Below are 26,759 nucleotides of genomic sequence, written 5' to 3' on the forward strand. Positions count from 1 at the left end.
GGTTTATTCAGTTCATGTGTCTGGATGGGCCTGTAGACCAAGTGGTTTCCACAGGAACTACTGAAACTATTTCCTCTTCAGCAACCCTCCTTTCTTACCTGCATATGCACATTGGCTCCTAGTCTCTTGGGTCTTTCTCCACTCCATGATTGGGAGCTTGTATAACTCTCCAAAGTTGTAGATCCCTTAGGGAGTACTGCAACTGTATACGGTGAAATGTTAAAGTTATAATTGAAAATAGGGATATCTGGGCATTATTTTAGTATTCCCTAGATACTTCCTATAACGATCTTAATTTTTCCATAATTACAAATAAGAGTATATAATTTACATAAGTAATATTCCCCAAATAAAACTTAATTAAACATATGAAATAATTAATGGAGATGATATAGCATTTTTTACCCAATAGATTGCTAATGGATCGATGCAATAGTAAAACAATGTGAATAGTGGGAGATGCGTGACCTAATGACGTCATTAAATGCATGACAAGGTTAACATTAAGAAATTCACACTTTATTTAGAATCAAATTGCATCTGTAAGGCAAATATAAGTAAAAATGCTCTGTAAAACGTGCATGTTGGTCCAAACCTGTGACACTAGGGACTTGAGAAGCTTTGCAAGTTAAAAGCCAGACTCCATAACTTAGTGAGGCCCTATTCAACTTAGCAAACCCTATCTCTAAAAAAATGGGAAAAAAATCTGGGGATGTGGTTTACTGATTAAGTGTCCCTAAGTTTATGTACAAACATAAAAACTAAAAATTTAAAATTTCATATAAATCATAAGAGACTTCTGAAATAATCAACTCTGAGAATTGTTATTTCTCCAGTTGTGAAAAATGAGACTCTTTAGTAATTGTTGATTTATAGTAAAATTATATCCTTTTAGGGATGCACTATTCTATATTTGTATTTACTTATTTCTATAATATCAGTTAAAGATGTTAAGAAAATTTTCAGCAAATGTCAAAAGCAATTACCCATTTTCTACATTTAAATGATTTTTTCCCTCCTAGGTTCCAAATACTTGAAGGGATGAGCTATAGATAAGAAACTTACTACAATCTTTATATTTGTCAAGGTGTTTTCGTAAATATTTTGCTGTTATCTAAAGTACACACTTTGGACAAATGCTATTCCACACTTGCTACAGATATGAGGTCAGAAATTGAAAAATGTCTGAAATTTGAATACAGTCTTGGACACATTCTTTGGGTTTCTATATGCTATAAATTCTCCAGTGTTTTTAAAATGTCAGATCAATGTCCAAAAACTTTGCAAAAATTTTTCCACAGGTCCTCTCACTCATTTGAATTCTGACGTGCTGAGTAGGGTGTGAACAACTGTTGGAGACTCTGTCACATATTTTACACTTGTATAATTTCTGTGCTATCATATCTCTGGTGTGAAATAGTGTTGAACTACTGTGAAATAAGGGTTGATTCATCTTTAAAGACACTGATGCAATGTTTTCATTGTAAAACTTCTCTCCAGTATAAAATCTATAATGTTTAGTAAGATGTGACCTTCAATTTGAAAAGCTTTGCCATTCTTCACATTTATAGAACTTCTCTCTAGTATGGGTTCTCTGGTGTCGAGTAAGTGATGATTGTTGATTAAAATCTTTGCCATATTCTCTACATTTGTAGGGCTTCTCTCCAGTGTGGATTCGCTAGTGCTGAGTAAGTGATAATTTTTGAAACTCTTGCCAAAGAGTTTACATTTTGTAGGGCTTCTCTCCAGTATGAATCCTGTTGTGGCGATTGAGCTCTGAGTTTGTTTTAAAACTCTTGTCACACACTTTACATTTGTAGGGCTTCTCTCCAGTATGAATCCTGTTGTGGCAATCAATATGTGAGTTTCTATTAAAACTTTTGCCACACACTTTACATTTGTAGGGCTTCTCTCCAGTATGAATCCTGTTGTGGCAATCAAGATGTGAGTTTCTATTAAAACTTTTGCCACACACTTTACATTTGTAGGGCTTCTCTCCAGTGTGGATTCGCTGGTGCTGAGTAAGTGATGATTTTTGACTAAAACTCTTGCCACACACTTTACATTTGTAGGGCTTCTCTCCAGTATGAATCCTGTTGTGGCGATCAAGTTTTGAGTTTGTATTAAAACTCTTGCCACACACTTTACATTTGTAGGGTTTCTCTCCCGTATGAATTCTGTTGTGGCAATCAAGATTTGAGTTTCTATTGAAACTTTTGCCACACACTTTACATTTGTAGGGCTTCTCTCCAGTGTGGATTCGCTGGTGCTGAGTAAGTGATGATTTTTGATTGAAACTCTTGCCACACACTTTACATTTATAGGGCTTCTCTCCAGTATGAATCCTGTTGTGGCGATCAAGTTTTGAGTTTGTATTAAAACTCTTGCCACACACTTTACATTTGTAGGGCTTCTCTCCAGTATGAATCCTGTTGTGGCGATCAAGATTTGAGTTTGTATTAAAACTCTTGCTGCACACTTTACATTTGTAGGGCTTCTCTCCTGTATGAATTCTCTGGTGATTTTTAAGGCTTGGTTTTTGACTAAAAGCTTCGCAAAATTGTTTACATATGTGGGGCATCTTTCCAGGGTGTGTCCACTGGTGACAAATAAGATTGGAGATTTTATTAGAAGTTTTGTCACATTCTTTGCATTTGCATTGCACATCTCCTGTATGAACACTGTGATGTTGAGTAAAGTTGTTGAGTGCATTGCATTCTTCACATTGGTAGGTCTTTTCTGCAGAATAAATTTTTGGTGTTGAGTAAGAGTTGCAAATTTTCTAAGTATTTGCCACACTTTTTACATTTATAGGTCTTTAGTTCAGTATAAATCCTCTGATGCTCAACAAGTTGTAAACTTTCACTTAAAGTATTTTTGCATTCTTTACATTTATAGGATTTATCTCTGTCATAGTATCTACTGGGTTTAGAAGATGCCGAGCAAGCCAATGCTTTGATATATTCTTTAAACATATAGGGCTCTCTTTCTCTATAAATTATCTTGTATTGAGCAAGCTCTGCACTGTGATAAAGAACCCATTCATATACCTTACACTTCCAAGTTATGTCTTGACTGAAGCAAACTTTCCCACATTTTTCATCTTGGTATGTTTTCTTTACAAAATGCCTAGGGGCCTCTATATTCAAAATGTTTATCACCAATGTAAATATACTGGTAATTACTCGGGGTAGAGACATGGCTAATGGTGTTACATATAGCATTATCTATATAGTGCACTTTCCAGAAATCTTTTTCAGAATTATCATTGAGCAATAGTGGGGTATTAGAAACCTTTCTATAACTCTGAGTATTGTCTATTTGGGCACAAGTAGAAATGACTGTATTGTTGCAGAAAAAAATGGACATTTTGTAAAGAAATTATCAAATTATCACTTTAAAAATATCTTCTCTGTGCAAATGTTTAAATGGAAGTTTACCTCAGTGCTACATTTATAATTGGCCAAGTTAAAAACTAATGCATGGACCAGATTTCAAATTTTACACATTTCTTTTCACTTCAAAAATGGCTTTGGATATATTCTTACAGACACACAGGTCCTCAGAAGTACGTGAAATAAATTGAAATTTTTTCAGATATTGTTTCTGGTGTCCTTTGATCATAAAATTTTTATCATAAATAGGGACTACTAATTGGTTTTGACCATTATAATATGATTTTTGAACTTTACTCTCACCTATATTTTTCCATTGTTTTCTTAGTTGTAAATGGTTAATGTCATACTCTCCATATCTTCCTTCTCTATCTTGTATTCCCTGCTCTGGTAAAATTTTTTCAGGGTGATGACAATTCATGGCTGAAATAAAAATAATAATCATGTTTTCTTACTGTACTGGGCTGACTATATTTTGCTAACATAAGAAATTACAGCAATAAAGGAACATCAGCAGGGGAGTAGGTTATTAAATCTAAGCCCATTGTTAATATAGAAACATATAAATAAAACAAAATGTACACAGAAAATTACTTTGAGAACTTTCCAAATCATCTTAGTGTTCAGAGTATCCATGAGGAGTACATTACTATGAAGAGTAATATAGTAGAGGAAAATACATTGTGTTACACAAAGTCTTTCCTCCTTCACAATCTATTTTAAAAATCTACCAACTTTCTTCTGTTTCATTAAAAAGGAAAAAATATGAAACATGCAAATATTTGCGGACTGTTCAAAAAGGGGTTCCTGCTTACCAACAGAAAAAATCATGGCTAAATTTACTGTAAGAAAATAAGTTATGAAGTACTCAAAGGGAATAATAAATCATCATTTAAAAGAAGTTGACTGAATTAAACCAACACACAAAAAAATGGAATTAAATTTAGTCAAGAATTGTTAATAGTAATAAGCAGAAAATGTGTTTTTAATGTCTTTCTTTATAAAGTCTCTGAAAGAGTCATGGGGTGGTTGTTCATAGCAAGATAGGACTTTGAGCCAGAAGGATCAAATTTCAAGGCCAGCCAAGATAAAAAATGCAAAGTGGTAGTTCTCTTTCCAGTACTAATAAATGCATCTCAGAAAATAAGAAAAATAAAACATCCAAAACAGCTCAAAGTTGTAAAGACTCAAAGCAGGTTTTTATCCAAGTTTTAAACTTACAGAGAATATTCAGAGCATCCAAGAGAAAAAGATGGGTCGCCTAGAAATGTGTAAGTACATAATTGTAAAATCCTTAGTCAAAACTTCACAACACAGAATGGAATTCAGGGCTATTTTCAAGGGATGGAAGGATAAAATTATCAACCAAAACATTATATTTGCAGCTACTATCTTTCAAAAGAGAAGGAAAATAAAGACTTTAAAGATATAAATGCACACACTATTCATCAACACTAGATCTGTTCTCCAAAAAGTATGAAAGGTAATCCTTCATACTGAAATGTAAGTGTGCACAGCAACACAAGTCATATAAAATTCTAAACATTTCTTGGCTCAAACAATTGATTTTATTGTAATAATGGGACACAAAACATGTAATTTTGAAATAGAATTTGAAAGACAAAAGCATAAAAGCAAACCTGTAAAAAGACATATATACCTGTAACAATAATATAGTTTTGAAAAGCCACAAATGTATTGAATTTTTTAAAAAGTGAAGTCAAGTTGATCCTCATACAATGTATGAGTAGGAGATTCTTCATTTTTAGATATTTTTATTGGCAAATTGAAGGTTATAAAATTCTGATGAAAACAAACCTTGGCCTCTGAATTAACTCTAAAAATTACAACTCTAGGTTGTCCACAGTATACTCTAAATCTAAGAACACACACATACTGAAAGCAAAGGGATACAAGCATGACACATACAAAAGTGACCAAAAAAAAACCCCTTCAGTCTAAATTATAGTACACAAAACACAGTTTAAGACAGCTATAGGACATAGAAATCGTTTTAAATTTTAAAAAGACTTTGAAAAGAGGCAAAATAGAGAAAAGGAACATTTCCCCAGGTTCTGAATTAAGAGTAAATACATTCGCAATTTATATCATACTTCCCAAACACACAAAGAAAACATTGAGAGAGTTGAATGAAAACAAAGAAGACATCAATCCCCACTTACTGAAAAGGGAGATACAATGAAGCAAAATGATAATTGCAAAGTATAAGACTTTGAAAATATTTGAAACTATTTTAGACTTATAGAATTCCTGTTCTTAATCACAAATGGGATAATATGCTGGATAGACCAATTTTATGTATTATAACAAAGCTTAATAAATATTTAAGTGATAGTTATTTCGTAACCAACATGGAATAAAAATTTGAAGTCAAAAGTGATAGGAATGTTCAAAAATCCCTAAATATGTGTCAGTTGATTGAACACCCTTGGGCATGCTGTTGTTCAAGAATTGAAAGATAACTTTAAGTAGTATAAACATCTTTTAAATTTAACTAGAGACTCCAGGTCATATGCATCAGAATCCCGTTGTTAAAAATATTTTTTTTTTTGCAGAGAAATCTAACCTTTAAATTGTATGGATATCCCCCAAAGTGCAAATAAGACTATTTCCCTGCTTCAAAATATAGTAAAATTTACAACATTTAATTGTAAATGCAGACATGGAGTTAGATAGATGGACTTCTTAGTGAGTGTGGCAATAACCTTCACATCAATAGCAAATTAATAACATTGCACACCAGTGTTTTGACATTGTTATTCAATAGAGCCATCATGGGGGATGCAAACCAAATATCCTTGAAAAGAACGATGAGCCAATGTGAAATATAGAAACTATAGAACTTTGAAGTCAATGAATTTATTCTAATTATATATTTTACAAAATGTATATACACTAGGTTAACTGAAATGTCACAGAAATAATACTGCAGAATTCTACAAGTATAACATCTCTAATCTAAAGTAGCAGCTTTCTGAACAAAAGAGAATGGTTTTGCGATGGGGAGACAGAAATGAGCCCTTGCTTCCTAGGCATAGTTTTTTTTTTTTGATATCTAAATTTTTTTAGAGGTATATTGCATAACAATTTGAATTAATGTTACTGAACTATATATTTAAATTTTTGGAGACAGTAAGTTTTATTTTGTAGTTTTGATCATAATTAAAATTACAAACAATACATAAAAGAGATTTGCAACATTTCTCAAACCTTCATTTAAAATAATGTGGTATTTATTCTATAAATAAGAACCAACTCATCAATATACAAATGATGGGCATGCTTGTAATCTCAGCTACTATGAAGTCTGAGGCAGGAGAATTGCAAAATCAAGACATCCTCAATAACTTAGTGAGAACCTCTCTCAAACTCTGAATGAAGAGGAGCTTGGGGTGTAGTTCAGCATTAGAGTATCAGTGCCATCAATCCACATTACAATTACATATAGAAAATTTCAATTTCTATGTACATGGGCATATTAAAAGACAATCAAGATAAAATATAAAGTCATAGATAAAAGAGGCTTAATATTTATACAAGCAAAAGCACATATAACATTATTGGCAACACAAACAAGAGTCATGCATATCTTAATTTGTGAAGCAATGAACTGATATGGGGAAACCATTCCATACATGGAATGTACTGTACACAATGAAAAAATAAGGAAAAAATTAACCAACCAAATTGTAAATATACACAGATGTGTTATTTTACAAATCCTCTTATTCAAATACAACTTAAACCATCTCTCAAAAGAGCAGTCTTTGTCCATCTTGACTTTTATTCCATGGCAGATAATTTCACAAAAACTCCATTACACATATCAGAAAGAACTCTGATAAGGAAATTTTAGTGAAAAAAAATGTACAAATAAGTTTAGAGTAACTGAGTTGTGATATTAATGTATTTAAATGGGTTGACCTAGTGGTCTCCAGAAATGTACAAAAAAATTCCTTCAAATAATGGAGGGGCTGAAGTTAAAGACTAGTGGTAGAGGGCTTGCCTACCATGTACGAGGCCCTGGGTTTGATCCTCAGCACCACATATAAATAAATGGAAATTTCATTAACAACTAAAAAATATCTTTAAAAATTATGGAAGAGCTGTCAGATAATATGGACACTCACAAGGCAAGGGGAGTGTTTTGTTGTTAATTTGCATGTACGCAGACATTACTGGAGGAAAATCAGGAGACTAGATTATGTGAAAGCACAAAATACAGGACAGATTCTTCTATGATCACAAGAGAAAGAAATTCAAGTTTCTCAAAAATCTTTTCTGCTGGATAACTTCTCAATCAAACTTTTTGAATTTAGGCTTCCTCTTCTACCTCAACTATGTTCTCTGCTATATGTGGGACACAGTATTTGACATGACTGCATTTCTCTAAGTCAACCATATGTCAAGTGAAGGATGTATATCATGCCAACAAAGAAAACATTAAGGATGAAAAGGAACTTAATATTTTCTTGTCAGCATCAAGAACTACCCCATCATTTTTATTGAAAACACATATTTGAATAATCCAATTTTTATGGTGAAGTTCCCAAAAGATATGCTTCAAGGGAAGAAAATTTAATAATAATAATTAGGAATTTTGAAGGAAAGTTATGCTCACCCACAAAGAGCAGGTTGCTGTAGGTCTCCAACATCACTTCTCTATATAAATTCTGCTGGGCAGGATCCAGGCATTCCCATTCCTCCTCAGAGAAGTCAATAGCTACATCCCTGAATGTCAATGGCTCCTAAAATTAAAATTGGTAGATTAATAGCACACAGACAAAACCATTATTCAGTGTTTAGTTTGGATTAAGAGTTAATAGAACTGACTGTCATGTAGGAGAGTTACTTTAATTATGGAATAAGATACGTATTTTCTTCTGAATTAGATAATGGAAAGTAAGTGCTAAAACAGTATATATGTGTGTGTGTATGTATGTATATATATGTATTTTCCATATCAGAGTGAAGTCAAAGATATATAACACAATCGAAGAAGTGAATAAAAGCCGAACTCCTAACTTTTCTGCCACTGGTGAATGAAATTTGGGGTACATTCCAGATGCAAATCAGACTTGTCAAATATATACTCATAAGGTGATTGTGCCCAAGGGAGACAAAATGTGGTAAAAAAGCTTTTGAAAACAGTCTGGGAGTTATTCTTTCTGCTTTGTATCCATATTGAGCTCCCCAAAACAATTATTTTCAAGTATCATCCATGACACATTCGCAATGTGTAAAATATTCATAAAATATTAACGTTGGGAGACATGTAAAGTGACACTTCCACCTCGTGAAAAGACACACTTGAAATATTAAGTTCTATAAGCAGTTCAACGAGTGAATAAATTTGCTTCAAAATGGGCCCAGACAGCAGCATGTATGTGTTCAAAAAGTGAAACAAAGAAATGGTTAATAAAAGAAAAAAGACCTTTTAATATAATTGTAATGGAAAAATAATGGTAAAAATAAGTTACTTAAAACTCATACAACCAAGGAAATATAACCAAGAAAAATTATAGCTTTGAGAAATGCATAATAAAATTAGGAGTCATAAAAAGGCACAGGGCTGTCATCATCTCTGTGTGCAAAAGGAAGATGAGATCAGTAAGACACACCAGAAGTGTCCACTCGGGTTTTCCACGTGTGGATGGATCCTGATTACTTAAACATAGCTACTTTATTAGAAGAATTACCTTGACATCAGAGCATTATCACACCATCTACACAAATAACCAATTAAAAATCTTCAATAGCAAAATGTTTAAATACTTGAGCCAATTGGAATTGTATGGTATCAAGGTTTTATGAAAGGAACAACAACAAGACAAATCAGGTTAGTAGATGATTATAGTCACTGTTCACAAAAGGCAAAAAATAAAAATCCTGACATGTTAGAATAAATATTTTATCCAAACTGTGGAGAACCCTCTCTGTTACACTGTGGCCTTCTGTGGCTCATTCCTAAGCAGAGAGTCAGGTAATTCTGGGCAGATAAGAAAATAGTTCTGTAAAGTCCACACATCTCAGATCCATTTTGCAAAGAAAGGAAATGGTTAGTCTTCCAGAGTCACAATTCTCTCCAGTTAACAGGCACATAGTTGGAGTCAGTTTAAAGTCCTCACCTACAATGTCCTTTAAAATTTATTTTTCTAAAAGAAAATGTGTGAATTTGCAGAAAATCAATTGGGGGTTGTGGCTCAGTGGCAGAGCTCTTGCCTAGCATGTGTGAGGCACCAGGTCTAATCCTCAACACCACATATAAATAAATGATAAAGGTTCATTAACAACTAAAAAATATTTTTTAAAAAAACATGTTTTTGACACTGGTTCGCACAAGTGTCACTACTTCAGGTCTCAAAATTGCAGTCTTTCACCTAATTCTGATGTCACTTATAAGTCCCAGAATGTCATCTACACTGCTGATTTACTTCCTGTAAATTGGGGGACCCTACAATTACCAAACATACAAAGAAGCACTCAATATTAAGATATTAGCTATATACAACACTAGTAAATGAATTAAACACAACCATGATAAAATCGTAACAACCTATTGCACAAATATACAAAAAATTGGCTTCTAAAGGCTATATAAAAAATGCAGGCATATAGAATGGTCAACAATTCTGTAGAATAAGTTTATGGGACTGAAATATCTGACACTGAGATTTACTATGAACTTACAGTACCCCAAAAGGTGAGATATGTGGCAAAGAGTATGCAAACAGATTAATGAAATAGAACTGAAAACCTAGCAATAAACTCGAAAAACACACAAGAGATGGCAGGACTTCACTGGAGATGATATAATCTTTTTAATGAATTATGAACACCCTGGCATCTGTATGCAAAGAAATGAATTAGACACAGAACTTACAACTTTTGAAAAATTAAATCATTCATCTGAAAGAAAATGTTAAATTTGTAGCTTGTGCCAGACAACATAGCAGAAATTCTATATGGCTTTGTGTTGACATGAACAAAGCCAGAAGCAGGATCTATAAATGAGAAAGTTAATAAACTTTTACTCTGTTGAAAACCATTCTGTATTTTGAAGTATGCTATTAACTGAATGAGAAGAAACTGAATGAAATATTTGCCAAATATATATATGATGAAGGTCTGGTATAAAAAAAAATACATTGAGCTCTTAAAACTGGCAAGAGAGATGGAGTTGTGGCTCAGTGGTACAGCAATTTTCTACCTCGTATGAGGCACTGGGTTTGATCTTCAGCACCACATACAAATTAATAACAAATAAAGGTCTATTGATAACTAAATATATTTTTAAAATACTGAGCGACATAACAAGCAATTTAAAAATGGGCACTATCACATATAATGGTATTAGAAACTTATAAGGAGCAATAGTAAGAATGATATAATCTGAAACTATAATAAACATATGCAGATCCATGGAGATAAGATTTGTGTATGTACATCTGTTTTTCTATAGATGTCTGTATATGTACATACATAGATTTATAATTATAGATGTATATAAAATATTGCAGAGTTACATAGTTTAAGCATATATCTTTTAAATCATTTATTATAATGAGTCATATTAATGAATAATTATGTGACATTATGAATTATATTTCAATAATTATATGTAATTTATGCATAAATTCAAAATAACCTGTAAGGTTTTCCCCTACAGAGACATTTACACAATAATATTTTATGGAGCTATGGTTGTAGTTAAGTGGTGCAGAATTTGTTCAGCATGTGAAAGACCTTGGGTTTTATTACCAGCAGCACAAAAACAAATGCAATAGCTTCCACTAAGCCTTGATCACATAGTGAGATTTGACAGATATTTCACAAATCTACTCTGAGTCATTTTCTTGGAAACCCCAGAATTCAGTGGGTTTCTGTGTCTCCTATCTGAAAAGTTCTACTTGAAATATATTTTTTTTACCAATCCCCATTAATTTCTAATGTCATTAAGTTAAAACAATCAATCATGACCCTAGTGTATCTTAAGAATAATATTTGTTTAAACTTTTATTTTTACTTTTCTTATGTTTCTACTTAGTTCCCAGCATTATTTACTTTGGAGTTCATAAAGTTCCCAAATTATTCCTCCAGTTCAATCACCATGGTTCCAAGAACTGTGCAAACTGCCCCCTTAGGGAATCTACACTGATAGCCCTGCCCTGGATGAGCCCATGTATCAGTCCATTCTTAAAAGTCAAAGCCATAAGGAACAATTTGTTATGCCTTTTAGCTTTCTAAAATATGTTGTCTAGTGAACAAAACAGTATTAAAATTTACACAAAATCTAAACAGTAGAACAGAATAGTATGAAAATTTACACAAAATGTAAAAATGAGAAATTGTTAAAAATACAAGGGATGCAAAAATTAAATTATATTCTCTGTAATTCTTTGGAAGAATGTAAATGGGTGCTAGAAGGAACTAAGTGTTCATGTATAAAAATATCAGAAACTAAACACTGGTGATCGTTTTACAACATTATGTCTACTGTATAAGCTATGGGATTATAAACTTAAAAATGGTAAATTAGATTTTACTTATATTTTGCCAGAAGAAAAAAGTATTTGTAAGAGGCACAAGAAAAAAGTCAAAACCACAGCAAAAATAATAAGAAGTATATACAAAAGATCTAAAAAGCAAACAAAAATGCAAGTGATATTTGCCAAATAAATAACACTACTTCTATAATGAGAAACATTTCTTTGACTATGCTACAGCCTATATATAGTGATCAACAGTAAATTGTTTTCTTTTGCTGACTTATATTTGTATCAGAAAAGCATGTCCGAGTAGCCATGAATATTGGCTATCTGTAATTGTAATTAATTTTATATTTTGAAAGAGCCACATTTTTGTTCCTAGCATCCCAATTCACCATAGCCAAATTATGAAAGCAGTTCCCATGCCGGTTAATAGATGAATTGATTAATAAAATGAGATATACACAATATGTTTTTAGTCAGTGATAAAGAAGATTTAAATTGTGACATTTGTGAGTAAATGAACAGAAATTAACAACATCATGCTAAGCAAAATTAATCAGACTGATCAAGGGTCGAATGTTTTCTTTCACATGCAACAGCTACAGCAAAACAAAAAGGGAAAGGAGAATTGGGAAAGGAAAAAAGATATAGAGAAGATTAGTGGAGTATAAGGAGACTGGGTGGGACTGACAGGAAAGGAGAATATCAAATGAATTTTAAAAAACATGGGTATATAAAAATATATCACTGTGAATTCCACCTTCCTGTATATGTAGAAAGCATCAAACATAAATGAATAAATAGATTAATAAAATAGATGAAGGAGAATAATGGGGGGGAAATGAAGGGAAAAAATAAGGTAATGAGAATTGAAAGGGATTAAATTAACAAAAGAGGTAAAAAGCCTTGTACAATGAAAACTCCAACATGCTAAAGAAAAAGAATTAAAGAAGATGTAGAAGATGGAAAGTTCTACCTTGTTCTTGAATAGGTAGAATTAATATTGTCAAAATGACCATGCTACCAAAAGCACTATACAGATTTAATGCAACTCCAATCAATAGCCCAATGGCATTTCTCATGGAAATAGAAAAAGAAATAAAAATTAATCCTGGAAAAACAAAGAGACCCAGAAGAGGCAAAGCAATCCTTAGAAAAGGAAGGCAGGTGGCATCAATATACCAGACCTTAAACTATTCTTCAGAGGAATAGTAACCAAAGCAGAGTGGTACTGGCACCAAAATAGACAAGTAGACCAATTGTATAGAATAGAGAACACAGAGAGTAACCCACGTAAATACAGTTATCTCATACTAGACAAAGGTACCAAGAAGATATTGGAGAAAAAATAGCCTTTTCAACAAATGGTGCTAGGAAAACTGCAAATCCATATGCAGCAAAATAAAATTAAGACCCTCTCTTTCATCAAGCCCAAAACTCAACTCAAAGTGGATCAAGGACCTAGGAATTAAACCAGAGACCCTGAACCAAAGAGAAGAAAATGTAGGTTCAAATCTTCATCATGTTGGATTAGGCCCCGACATCCTTAATAAGACTATTATAGCATACGAATTAAAACCAAGAATCAATAAGTAGACAGATCAAAAGTGAACAGCTTCTCAGCAAAAGAAACAATCAGTGAGGTGAAGAGAGCCAACATCCTGGGAGCAAACTCTTACCACTCACACCTCACATATAGCCCTCATCTCTAGGGTATATGAAAAACTCAATCTTGACACACATACACAAACCAACACACACACATAAAAAAAAACAAAATCAAAAAAAAAACTCAATCAATACATGGACCAAGGAACTGAACAAGCACTTCTCAGAATATGATATACAACTGAGCAACAAATATATATGAAAAGTTCAACATAGCAATTAGAGAAATACAAATCAAAACTAAGATTTCATCTTACTCCAGCCAGAATGGAAGCTATTATCCATATAAACAATGAGCATTGGCAAGGATGTGGGAGAAAAGGCACAATCATACATTGCTGGTGGGGATTCAAATTGGTGCAGCCAATATGGAAAGCAGTATGGAGAGTCCTTGGAAATCTGGGAATGGAACCACCATTTGACCCAGCTATCCCACTCCTCAATCTATCCCCAAAGGAATTAAAAGCAGCATACTAGAGGGACACAGCCACATCAATATTACAGCAGCACAATTCACAATAGCTTAATTGTGGAGCCAACCTAGAATCCCTTCAGTGGATGAATGGATAAAGAAAAGGTGATATATATACCCAATGGAATATTACTCAGCACTAAAAGAGAATAAAAACTTTGTGCTTGCTAGTAAATGGATGGAGTTGGAGAATATTATGTTAAGTGAAGTTAGCCAATACCCAAAAAAACAAATGCCAACTATTTTCTCTGATATATGCAGAGTGACTCACATTGGGGTGGGTAGGGAGAGCATGGGAGGATTAGATTAATTCTAGATAGGGAAGAGGTCTGAGAGAAAAATGGAGGGGGAAGGGGATTAGCAAGGATGGTGGAATATGATCAACAACATTATTCAAAAACACATGTATGAAGATTTGAATTTGGTGCCAATATACCTTATATACAAACAGATATGAAAATTGTGTTCAATAAGAGTTGTAATACAGAAAGGAATGAGTACATGTAGAATGGCATAAATTAGCATGAATATACTTTATATACAGAGGAATGAAAAATTGTGCTCTGTGTGTAATAAGGGTTGTAATGCATCACACTGTTGTCATGTATTTAAAAAATAAATAAATTTTTTTAAAAAGAAAGATATTATAACCAGTTGGGGACACAATAAGCCTTCAGGGTAAAAATTGTAACACCTTCAAAACACAGAGATGAAAGGGAAGAGCCATAAAAAAAATATGAAAAACCAAGAAGAATGTGCCCCAAACAAAGATGCTACATTATTAGAATTCATGGTCAGAACAGCAGGAGAAATAACAGAGAAGGAGTGGAGGAGGTACATAACTTTCTGTGAATTAAAGGATGATATAAGAGCAAATACAGGCAACATAGGATCATTTTGATAAAGAGTCACATAAGTAAATACAGAAAGCAAAAGTTTCCTTCAATAAGGAGATAGAGATTCTGAAAAAAACAAACAGAGATCCTTGAAATGAAGGAAACAGTAAACCAAATTAAGAACTTAATAGGAAGCATCTCCAACAGAATACATCACTTGGAAGACTGAACCTCCGACATTGAAGGCAAAATATATAATCTTGAAAAAATAAAGTTGACCCCAGTGAAGATGGTAAGAAACCATGAGCAGAAGATTCAAGAATTATGAGATAACATGAAAAGAGAAAATTTTAACAACTATTGGGATAGAGGAGGGCATAGAGGTCCAAACTACAGAAATGGACAATCTATTCATTGAAATAATATAGTAAAAATGTCCAAACATGTAGAGTGAATTGGAAAATCAAATAGAAGGAGACTACAGGACAACAAATGAACAAAATAACAACAGATCCACACCAACGCAAATCATAATAAAAAACACATAACATACAGGGAAAACAGAGTATTTTAAAAGCCACAAGAGAAAGGAATCAGATTATATATGGGGAAAACAAATCAGGATCTCTGATTTCTCAACAGAGAACCTGAAAGCTACAAGATGCTGCAACAACATATACCAAGCTCTGGAAGAAACAGATGCCAACCAAGAATCATACCCAGAAAAATTAAATTTTGATTAGCAATTGAATTTTGATTTAGATGCTATTTTTATGCTAAAATAAAAACCTTCCATGATACACAAAAGTTAAAAGAATTTACAACTAGAAGGCCTGCACTACAGTACATCCTTAGTAAAATATTCCATGAGGAGGAAATGAAAATTAGAAAAGGAAAGAATCACTCTAAAGAAAAAAACCCATCAAAGAGAAACCAAATCAAGTTAAATACCAAAAATAACTGGGAATACAAATCATGTCTCAATAATAACCCTGAATGTTAATTTGCAAAACTCAGCAATCAAAAGACTGGCAGACTGGATTTAAAAACAAGACTCAACAATATGCTGCCTCCAAGAGACTAATCTCATAGGAAAAGACACCCACAGACTGAAGGTGACAGGTTGGAAAGAAATATATCTCTTGGGCTGGGGCTGGGGCTCAGTGGTGGAATGCTCACATAGCACATGTGAGGCCCTATGTTATATCCTCAGCACCACATAAAAATAAATAAATAAAATAAATGTATTGTTTCAATCTACAAAAAATATTTAAAAAAATACCACTCACATGGACTGTGGAAGCAAGCAGGGGTTTCCTTCCTTATATCAAATAATGAGGACTTCAAGTGAAAGTTAATGAGAAGGGATAAAGGAGGACCTTTCATACTGCTTAAGGGAACCATTCACCAACAAGACATAAAAATTAGAAATATTTATGCCCCAAACAATGGAGCATCTATGTTCAAACAAACTCCTCTCAAGTTTAAGGGTCAAGTAGACCACAAGACAATAATTCTGGGTGACTTTAATGAGAAGGGATAAAGGAGGACCTGTCATACTGCTTAAGAGAAACATACAACAACAAGACATAAAAAATAGAAATATTTATGCCCCAAACAATGGAGCATCTATGTTCAAACAAACTCCTCTCAAGTTTAAGGGCCAAGTAGACCACAAGACAATAATTCTGGGTGACTTTAACACACCTCTTTTACCACTGGAGTGATCATCCAAACAAAAGCCAAACAGAAAATACAGAACTCAATAATACAATCAATAACTTAGATTTAACTGACATACATCGACTATTTCATCCTTCAACAGGCAAGGACACTTTCTTCTCAGCAGCAAATGGATCCTTCTCTAAAATATGCCATATGTCATGCCAAAAAGCAACTCCAAGCAAATACAGAAAAGTAAAGACACTACCCTGCATTCTATCAGATCATAATGGAATGAAATTAGAAATCAATGATAAAAATAGAAGCTACTGCAACACCACCTGGAGACTAAATAACTTGCTAGTGAATGAACAATGGGTTGCAAAAAACATCAAAAAGGAGATTTCAAAATTCTTAGAGGTGAATGAGATCACAGATACAACATATCAAAATCTCTAGGACACTATGAAGACATTACTAAGAAGAAAGTTCATTGCATAGAGTTCATTCCTTAAAAAAAGAAAAAGTCAAATAAATGACCTAAAATTATATCTCAAAGCCCTAGGGAAAAAAAATGAATCAACACCAAAAGCAATAAAGGACAGAAATAATTAAAATCAGAGCTGAAATCAATAAAATTGAAAAAAAAGAAGCAATTAAAAATTGACAAAGTGACTGGGAATTGAACTGCCATTTGACCGAACTATCCCACTCCCCGATCTATACCCAAAGGACTTAAAAACAGCACACTACAGTGACACAGCCACAATAATTTTAGCAGCACAATTCACAATAGCCAAACTGTGGAGCCAACCTAGATGCCCTTCAGTGGATAAATGGATAAAGAAAATGTGGCATCTGTACACAATGGAATATTACTCAGCAATAAAACAGAATAAAATCATGGCATCTGGAGGTAAATGGATGGTGTTGGAGAATATAATGCTAAATGAAGTTAGTCAAACCCCCCAAAACAAATGCTGAATGTTTTCTCTGATATAAGAAGGCTGACTATACTGGGGTAGGGAGGGGGAGCATGGGAGGATTAGATGAATTATATTTAGGTCAGAGGGATGGTAAGGGAGGGGGCGGGGATTAGCAAGGATGATGGAATATGATGGACATCATTATCCATCGTACATGTATGAAGACATTAATTGGTGTCAACCTACTTTACAGAGATGAAAAATTGTGCTGTACATGTGTAGTAAGAAGTATAATACATTTTGCTGCCATATATTTTTTATACATTAATTAATTTTTTTAAAAATTTTCAAAATGAAAAGTTGGATCTTTGAAAAAATTAAATACACTTGATAAACCCTTATCCATACTAATGTAGAGAAAGAGAAAATACTCAAATTACTAAAAACCATGATGAGAAATAAAATATCACCATGAACACTAGAGAAATACAGAAGATAATTAGAAATTATTTCGAAAATTTGTACTAAAATAAAACAGAAAATACTGAAGACATCAACAAATGTCTACAATCATATAATTTAACCAAACTGAATGAGGATGACATACACAAGTTAAACAGATCATTTTAAAGCAATGAAATAGAAGACACCACCCAAAGCCTACCAACCAAGAAAAAAAAAAAACAGGAAAAAAAAGCCCATGCCTCAATCGATACAAGACCATTAAAGAAGAACTAACACCAATACTCATGAAATTATTTTGTAAAATAGAAAACAAGGGAGCACTTCCAAACTCATTCTATGAGGCTAAAATCACCTTGATTTTAAAATCAGACAAAGACACAAAGAAAGAAAACTTCAGACCAATATCTCTAAAAAACAGATGCAAAAATTCTGAATAAAATTCTTGCAAATCAATTACAAAAACATATCAAAAAAGTCATGCACCATGATCAAGTGGGATTCATCCCCATGTAGCAAGGTTGGTTCAACATAGAGAAATCAATAAATGTAATTCGTCACATCAGTAGATTTAAAGATAAAAATCATATGGTCATCTCCATAGATGCAGAAAAGCATTTTACAAAATACAGCACCACTTCATGTTCAAAACACTGGAAAAACTTGGGATAACAGGAACTTACCTCAACATTGTAAAGGCTATCTATGCTAAGCCTCAGGCCAACATCATTCTAAATGAAGAAAAATTGAAGGCATTCCCTCTAAAATCTGAAAAGAGAGGGATTCCCTCTGTCACCACTTCTATTTAACATAGTTCTTAAAAAACTGGCCTGAGAAATTAGATGAAAGAAATTAAAGGAATAAGTACAGGAAAAGAAGAACTTATACTAGCACTATTTGCTGATAATATAATTCTGAACTTACAAGACCCAAAAAACTCCATGAGAAAACTTCTAGAACTAGAATTCAGCAAAGTAGCAGAATATAAAATCAACACCCATAAGTCAAAGGCATTTCTGTATATCAGTGACAAATCCTATGAAAGGGAAATGAGGAAAACTACCCCATTCATAATATCCTCAAGAAAAATATACCTGGGAATCAACAAAAGAGTTGAAGAATCCATATGATGAAAACTATGGAACACTAAAGAGAAATCAAAGACCTTAGAAGATGGAAAGATCTACCTTACTCTTGCATAAGCAGAACTAATATTATCAAAATTACCTTACTACCAAAAGCACTATACATATTTAATGCAATTCTGATCAAAATTCCAATGGCATTCCTCATGAAAATAGAAAAAGCAATCATGAAATTCATCTGGAAAAAGTAAGAGATTCAGAAGAGCCAAAGCAATCCTTAGCAGGAAAAGTGAATCAGGTGGTATCGCTTACTGGACCTTAAACTATACTAAAGAGCAATAGTAACAAAAACAGCATGGTATTGGCACCAAAACAGGCTGGTAGACCAACCGTACAGAACAGAGGACACAGAGACAAACCCACAAATTTACAACTACCTTATATTAGACTAAGGTGCCAAAAACATGCACTGGAGAAAGGATAGCATCTTCAACAAATGGTGCTGGGAGAACTGTAAATCCATATGCAACAAAATGAAATTCACCCCCTATATCTCACCATGCAAAAAATTAACTCAAAATGAATCAAGGACCTAGGAATTAAGCCAGAGACTCTGCATCTAACAGAAGCAAAGATAGGCCCTAATCTTCATCATGTGTGATTAGGCCCCAACTTCCTTAATAAGACTCCTATAGCACAAGAATTAAAACCAAGAATCAACACATAAAAGAAATTCAAACTAAAAAGTTTTTTTCAAAAAAAAAAAATTAGAGAGCCTACATCCTAGGAGCAAATCTTGACTCAACACACATCAAATAGAGCACTAATCTCTGGGATATATAAAGAACTCAAAAATATTAACACCAAAATAACAAATAACCCAATCAACAAATGAGCCAAGGACCAAAACAGACACTTCTCAGAAGAGGATATACAATCAATCAACAAATATATGAAAAAATGTTCATCATCTCTAGCAATCAGAGAAATGCAAATAAAAAGTAAGATATCATCTCACTCCAGTAAGAATGTCAGCTGTTATGAAGACAAACAACAGCAATGGTGGTGAGGATCTGGGGGAAAAGGTACACTCATACATGCTGGTGGGACTCCAAATTGGTGCAGCCATATGGAAAGCAGCATGGAGATTCCTTGGAAATCTGGGAATGAAACCACCATTTGACCCAGCTATTTCTCTTCTTGGAGTTACCCAAAGTACCTAAAAACAGCACACTACAGGGACACATCCACATCAATGTTTAAAGCAGCACAATACACAATAGCTAAACTGTGGAGCCAACCTAGATTCCCTTCAGTGGATGAATGGATGAAAAACATGTGGCACGTATACACAATGGAATATTACTCAGCACTAAAAGAGAATACAAACATTGCAGTTGCCAGTAAATGTATGGGGTTAGAAAATAATATGTTAAGTGAAGTTAGCCAATCCCCCAAAAAACAAATGCCAAATATTTTCTTTGATATATGGGGGTGACTCATAGTGGGGTAGGGAGGAAGATCATGGAAGGATTAGATTAATTCTAGATAGGGAAGAGGGATGACAGAAAAATGGAGTGGGAAGGAGATTAGCAAGGATGGCGGAATGTGACAGTTATCATTATACAATGATATGGTCGACATCATTATTCAAAATACATGTAGAAAGACTTGAATTGGGTGTCAACATACCTTATATACAAAGAGATGAAAAATTGTGGTATATATGTGTATTAAGAATTGTAATGCAGAAAGAAATGAGCTCATGTATAATGGCATAAATTGATGTGAACATACTTTATACACAGAGATATGAAACATTGTGCTCTATGTGTTTAATAAGGACTGTAATGCATTCCACTGCTATTGTGTATTAAAAAATAATTAATACAATATATATAATTAAATCATGACATGAAAACATCTAAAAGAAAGAAATTGTGAGATAGGATGCAAGTGGTGCTACACAACTCATATATCCAGTGGTCTAGAGACTGAGGCAGGGGGATCACAATTGTGAAGCTGACCCCAGCGACTGAGTGAAACCCTGCCTAAATTTTAAAAAAGTAGGCAATAGTAATTTTTAAAAAATTAAATTTAGAAATAACTTTAAATTTTTAAAAATTTTTAAGTAAAAATTTAAAAAGGGCTGAGGATATAGTTCAGTAATAGGACATGCTGGAAATTCCATCCAGAAATAACCATTTCTGGCAATCAGCCACATTTTGTTTGCCATATTGCATACAGTTTGACCAATACTATGAAACACCTTGTCAGTTTTATATCGATGTCACATAAATGTCACATTTCACATATAAGAATATTTTTAAAAGGACACCTGCAGAATTTGAAAAAAAATGCAAATACAGATCAGCACATAAGAGACAGAATGATAAAATTCCTTCTTATAAAGATGGCCACTTTTCTCGGGTTCATCTAGGACCACACCCCATCAAAATTTCACTGTGGTTTCCTTTTCATTGAAGAAGGAACCAAAGCAAACAGTTTCAAAATTTACCATGGCAGAAGGGGAGTGAGATCAAGGGTCCCAGTTTATCCCTAGAAGGGATTTGCCAGCATGATCTGCAAACTGTGGTTGCTAACAGTTGAGCTCCTCTCTAGCCAGTCCCTGAGGGTAGACAGGACAAATGCAGTCCACCCAGCAGTCCTGTCTGAGCCCTCTCCCCCCCTACCTCAGTAATGACTCCAGTCCTGACCAGTTCTTTCTGGAAGGAGTATGTTCAGGCACTCAGGGTCCCAACATTTTTTTTTCTATTCCAGGGACTCCATCCTAACCCACCAAGCTTTGGGAGCAATGGCAACTGTGCATGTGCGAATCACCCTGGATCAAAAACAAGTGGCTTCACATTGGCTGCAAGCACTTCCACGGACTACTATCACCCCCCCACACACACCGCAGAGTGAAGGAAAAGGATGAAAACCACAGCTCCCTGTTTCTTTCTAGAATAGGCTCACACCACCTTCTTGCAGTGAGCACAGGCAGCCTAGGTTCTAACCAATTGCATCAGGAATTCAGTCACCAGCCAAGTAGAAGAGTTTCTGCAGCCTGAACCCAGCTGTGGGAAAGGCTCCTATCAAACAGGTGAAGGAACTAGTCCTCCAATGACATAGATATGGAGCAAGAGACATGCTTATGACATGGTGCTAGAATATAAGCTTAGTGCAGACATTTTTTTTTAAATAGCATGGAGTTCTTTAAAAGCTAACAGAGTAACAACCACTCTGGACGCGTTTCCAAAGGAACTTGAACCAGTGTCTTAATAAATGGCTGCATGCCCATCGCTACTCCAGGATCCACAGGAGCCAAGAGGAGAGAACATCTAAAGTGGCTTCTGGATAAGGAGACTCCTCCCAGTCACAGGGACATCACCTACTCCCCTGAGAAACTACTTCCCTTAAATGCACCTGCTAATAGGTCCACAGGTGGCTGATATTTACCAGATGCTCAAGAGACCTCAGATGTGCCAGGTGTGGGATCCCTGTGTCAGGCAGAGACAAAACAGGACCAGGGAAATATCACAGAGGGCATGAGACCCCTGGGACATGCAGTCCACAGCGGGGATACTCAGCCCAAAGACATTCTGACAATGTTTCTGGGCTGGGAGAGGAAGGGAAAAATACACACACGGGCGCGTATGTGTGTGCGCACACACACACACACACATTTTTACAAATGTCAAGTGGTTTTCAGTGTACTTTACTCTCGTGTGAAATGCTCAAACAGAAAACAAAACTTTTGCTTCTTATTTTATTACACTGGGGAGGAAAATTGTCGCTGGAAATGGGGACAGGGGACTTGAATTTTAGGAATTCATTCATACACGTGTGAAGGTTTCATCTGGGAGACGGGGTTCTGGATCTGACATTCTGCTTCCCTTACATTTAGAACATTCAGGGGGACCCAGGCAGGAAGCCCACACCTGTAATCCCAGCCACTCGGAAAGCTGAGGCACAAGTTCAAGGCCAGACTCAGCCTCTGTCTCAAGCTAAATGATAAAAAGTACGAGGGATGTAGCTCCCTGGTAAAGGAGCATTGCATTCAATCCACTATGCGCCCCCCACCCGCCTCCCAAAAAGAAAAGAAAAGCTCAGGAGGAAGAAAAACCTGAGACCCCTGCAGATCCCAGCCCCATGGGTAGGAAAAGGGCCATGGTTCCAACACTCTGAAATCCACCACAGAAGAAATTCAGGGGAGAGACTTGAGCTGCCAATTTGTACAGGAGATACCCATGTGTTCAATAATAAGAATAAAAAGAATCCAACATCTTTAGAAATCCGAGAAATGTAAACTAAAACCCTATCAGATAGAAAGTTAAATAGTATCAATGAAGATAGGAAACACACGAATTCTAAGAGTTTAACTGCTTCTTAACTATTTGTGGAAACTGTTTTGCTGTTAAAGACACATGATAGTCCCCCGCCGCAGGGACTTGCTGCAATCAGTTTATAAGACCAGGATAATACATTAATAGTCATGGGATATTCAGCTTAAAAATAGTATAAAATACCATGGGTAAGTTTTACACGGGTGCCATATGCAGGTGGTATTATGTATAACTATGAAGCACTAATAAACAATCCAGGATGCTTTACTCTAAACGGAAGCATCCAGTCCTAAAATTCATCCACAAAGTTAAATATATGTAAACTTAACCAAAAAACTTTTGAATTTTAAGAGCAAAAAATTATAAGAGGAAAAAAAAGGATTTATTATCTAACATGTTCACTGTGAAGCTGTACTATTACAATTGTCACCAAGGAATCACGACGTCAACAAAGTCCACCCAGGAACCCATGAAGATGTAAAAATCATACACTTAATTGCAATGCAAAAGTCATTATCAATCAAACCCTAACCAGGCCAACCTCAGCAATTTAGCTAGACCCTCGGTCAGAATAAAAAGTAAAAACTACCAGACTCATAGCTGAGTGGTAAAGCACCCTTCTGTTAACTACCAAACAAACAAACAAACAAAAACCAAATAAAGTCCACAGGAATAAGCGAGGTCCCTGTAAACCTCAGCTACCCTCCTGTAGGAAAACCATGTTTGGAGGTTTGATTATTCTTATTTATTTATTTATTTATTTATTTATTGGTATTTAACACAGAGGCCCTCGACCACGGAGCTCCATCCCCAGTCCTATATTGCATTTTATTTAGAGGGAAGGTCTCCCTGAGTCTATAAGTGCCTCGCCAACTTGCCCAGGCTGGCCTTGACCTCGCAATCCTCCTGCATCAGGCCCCCTGCCCCAGCCACTGGGATGAGAGGTGTGCGCCATCTCCTGACTTGGAGATTGGATTTCTAGTGGTCCCACCTGTCAATCACCACAGCCCGGGAAGACTCTGGGTAGTTGCGCTCACCTGCCACACAGGACTCCCCTGCAGGGGCTGAGGCTGCCCCTGGGGATGGGGAGGCTGTGCGGGGTCTCCGCCACTGTCACGCTCCCCACCAGGCTGGCCAGGGGGACTGAGGGGCGCTCTCCCCGAGGGGCTAAGGCCTGTGGACGCAGAGAGCGCCGAGAGTTGGGGTTGGGATCGGCCAGCTCGGGTTCCCCCCACAGCCAATCCCGCCAGACGGCCTCCCTGCCCGGCCTCCCTTTCAAGCCTCCATGTCCAGGTACTAGGTGTCACTACACACTCACCATTTCCTGGTGCCCAGCAGCCAAGCCTGCCCTGGAGAGCTTTGGCCCCTGCATGGCAGGGCCACCCGGGATCCTGGGCATGGAGCGAACCCTGGAGTCCAACTGCAGGAATCATGAAACCGCAAACCCAGCAAATATAAATCCCATCTCAAGCCAGAAGCCCGCCCCCTGCTCGCTGCCTGCGCTCAGGACTGGACAACGCTCAACACAGGGGGTTCTGATTGGACAGGGCATCAGTCAGTCTCCGTTCTGCCCAGTCTGAGTCCTGGGAGCCTTCTTTTTGAGTGACAGGGGGGCAGTGATATCTGCTCCAGGCAAGGAGGAAACCAGAATGGCAGGGTTTTTTTTTTTTCTTTTTTCTTTTCCTTTTGAGGTCTGGGCATTGGGTCAGGGTTAGGGTGACCAGAATTCTAAGTTCTGTTGGGTTGTGATGTTAGGAAATTGAAGTCAATTTTTAAAAGTTTCATCACCTGGGCCTCCTCCTGCAGCAAGACCTCCCAGAACATCTTCAGGATGCTGACTTGTCCTCTGTTCATCTATGCAAAATTCTCCAAGCAGAACTGGCCTTTCTTTCTGATTCTTGACAATCCCCTGGATCTCAGGCAATGGGATCCTGCCTCCTCCAAAAACCAGATACATCCTGCCCAGATGTGTATCCTTAGTATCAGCTGAATACTCTGCACTTGACAAGAAAAAAAAAAAAAAAAAAAAAACAGACCCTACCTGCTTGTCTTGATGCAAACAAAGACAATGTGTTTCCAAAAAGAGCTCCACATCTTGTCCCCCCAATTCAGTGGGGCAAAAAGTCACATAATACAGAGAAGACTTCTCCTTAAGAGGGGCTCAAGGGTCTCTCTCTTTAAGGAAAAACAATTTGCTTTTGATTGGGAGTCCAAGAAAGCCAATTCCAGGTTTCCCTAATTTTGTAAATAACTCCATAGACTCAAATGCACCCTGCTCTTCTCTGCCTTACTTAACAGTGAAGGTCTCGAGATTACCTGCCCCTGGGTCCTCTGCACCTGCAGATGAATGGGAGGGGAGTCCTTTCTACTCATGCAGTGCCCTGTACCTCCACGTTTCCATAGGCTCCAACACCTTTGGCAGCATCCAATGGGGGAGCCGTTTAAAAAATTCTGGAATGTACCTAAAGACATTTCCTCATCCGGCTATGATGCTATCAATTTGGTCCCATTGTCCTTTTCAGTACTTTTTTATCTTTTTATGTTTTATTGGTTATTCTTAGATATATATGACCATAGAATCCATTGTGGTAAACTTATCCAAACATAAAATATACCTTATTCTCCTTAGGACCCCATTCTTGTGAGTGGGCATGATGGGTAGATTCACTTAGGTATTTTCATATAATTAAATAGAAACATTATGGGCACTTCATGCTACTGTCTTTTCTGTTCTTATCTCCCCTCCCTTCCTGTTGCTCCCCTTTGTCTCATCTACAGAACTTCTCTTCTTGCCCCCCACCTTCCTTGTGATATATATATATATATCCCATGTCATGGAAAACATGTGACCTTTGGTTTTGGGGAATTTCCTTATTTTACTTTAGCATGATAATCTCTAAATCCATTCACTTACTGGCCAATGTTATGAAGTCATCCTTTTTAAAAACTGAGTAATATTCCACCATGTATATATACCCCAATTTCTTTATCTATTCATCTGTTGATGGGCATTTAGGCTGGCTCCATAGCTTAGCTAGCCTGAGTTTTTCTCTCATAAACATTGATGTGGCTGTGTCCCTGCAGTATGCTGATTTTATCCTCTAGATTTATGTTGAGGAGTAGGATAACTGAGTCAGAGTGTGGTTCCAGTGTTAATTTCTTGAGGAATCTCCATCCTGCTTTCCAGAGGGGTTGCACCAATGTGCAGTTTATCCAACAAGGTGTGGACATTCCCTGTCCCCCACATCCTCACCAATTTATTGTTATTGTATTCTTGATAATTGCCATTCTGACTGGAGTAAAAGAGAAGCTCAGTGCAGTTTTAATTTGTATTTCCCTAATTGCTAGATATGTTGCCTTTTGGTATTTTTATTTTTAATATTTTTTCTAGTTG

General features: G+C 35.7%; 2 protein-coding genes across 2 annotated transcripts in view; both read right to left on the reverse strand.

Moving 5' to 3' along the window:
- LOC143638420 (uncharacterized) overlaps nucleotides 1-26,759 on the reverse strand; it is a 254,715-nt gene that overhangs the window by 127,137 nt on the left and 100,819 nt on the right. The window lies entirely within an intron of this gene.
- Nucleotides 1,535-24,798, reverse strand: LOC143387370 (uncharacterized). The gene is made up of 4 exons (XM_077106259.1): nucleotides 24,403-24,798; nucleotides 8,038-8,164; nucleotides 1,762-2,739; nucleotides 1,535-1,680 (listed from the first exon to the last, which is right to left on the reverse strand). Exons 1-4 carry the CDS (start codon nucleotides 24,796-24,798, stop codon nucleotides 1,535-1,537), a joined length of 1,647 nt encoding a protein of 548 aa, XP_076962374.1.

Source organism: Callospermophilus lateralis, chromosome 20 (genome assembly GCF_048772815.1).
Source record: "Callospermophilus lateralis isolate mCalLat2 chromosome 20, mCalLat2.hap1, whole genome shotgun sequence".
NCBI lineage: Eukaryota > Metazoa > Chordata > Mammalia > Rodentia > Sciuridae > Callospermophilus > Callospermophilus lateralis.

Excerpts from the sequence above, each read along its gene's own strand:
- LOC143387370 (XM_077106259.1), bottom strand. The coding sequence starts at position 24,798 with ATGATTCCTGCAGTTGGACTCCAGGGTTCGCTCCATGCCCAGGATCCC. Across the intron at positions 2,740-8,037 it reads CAGCAACCTGCTCTTTGTGG|AAAAGACCTACCAATGTGAA; the intron begins GTGAGCATAACT and ends TTTATTCTGCAG. Across the intron at positions 1,681-1,761 it reads CTCAGAGCTCAATCGCCACA|AGCGAATCCACACTGGAGAG; the intron begins ACAGGATTCATA and ends TTACTCAGCACT.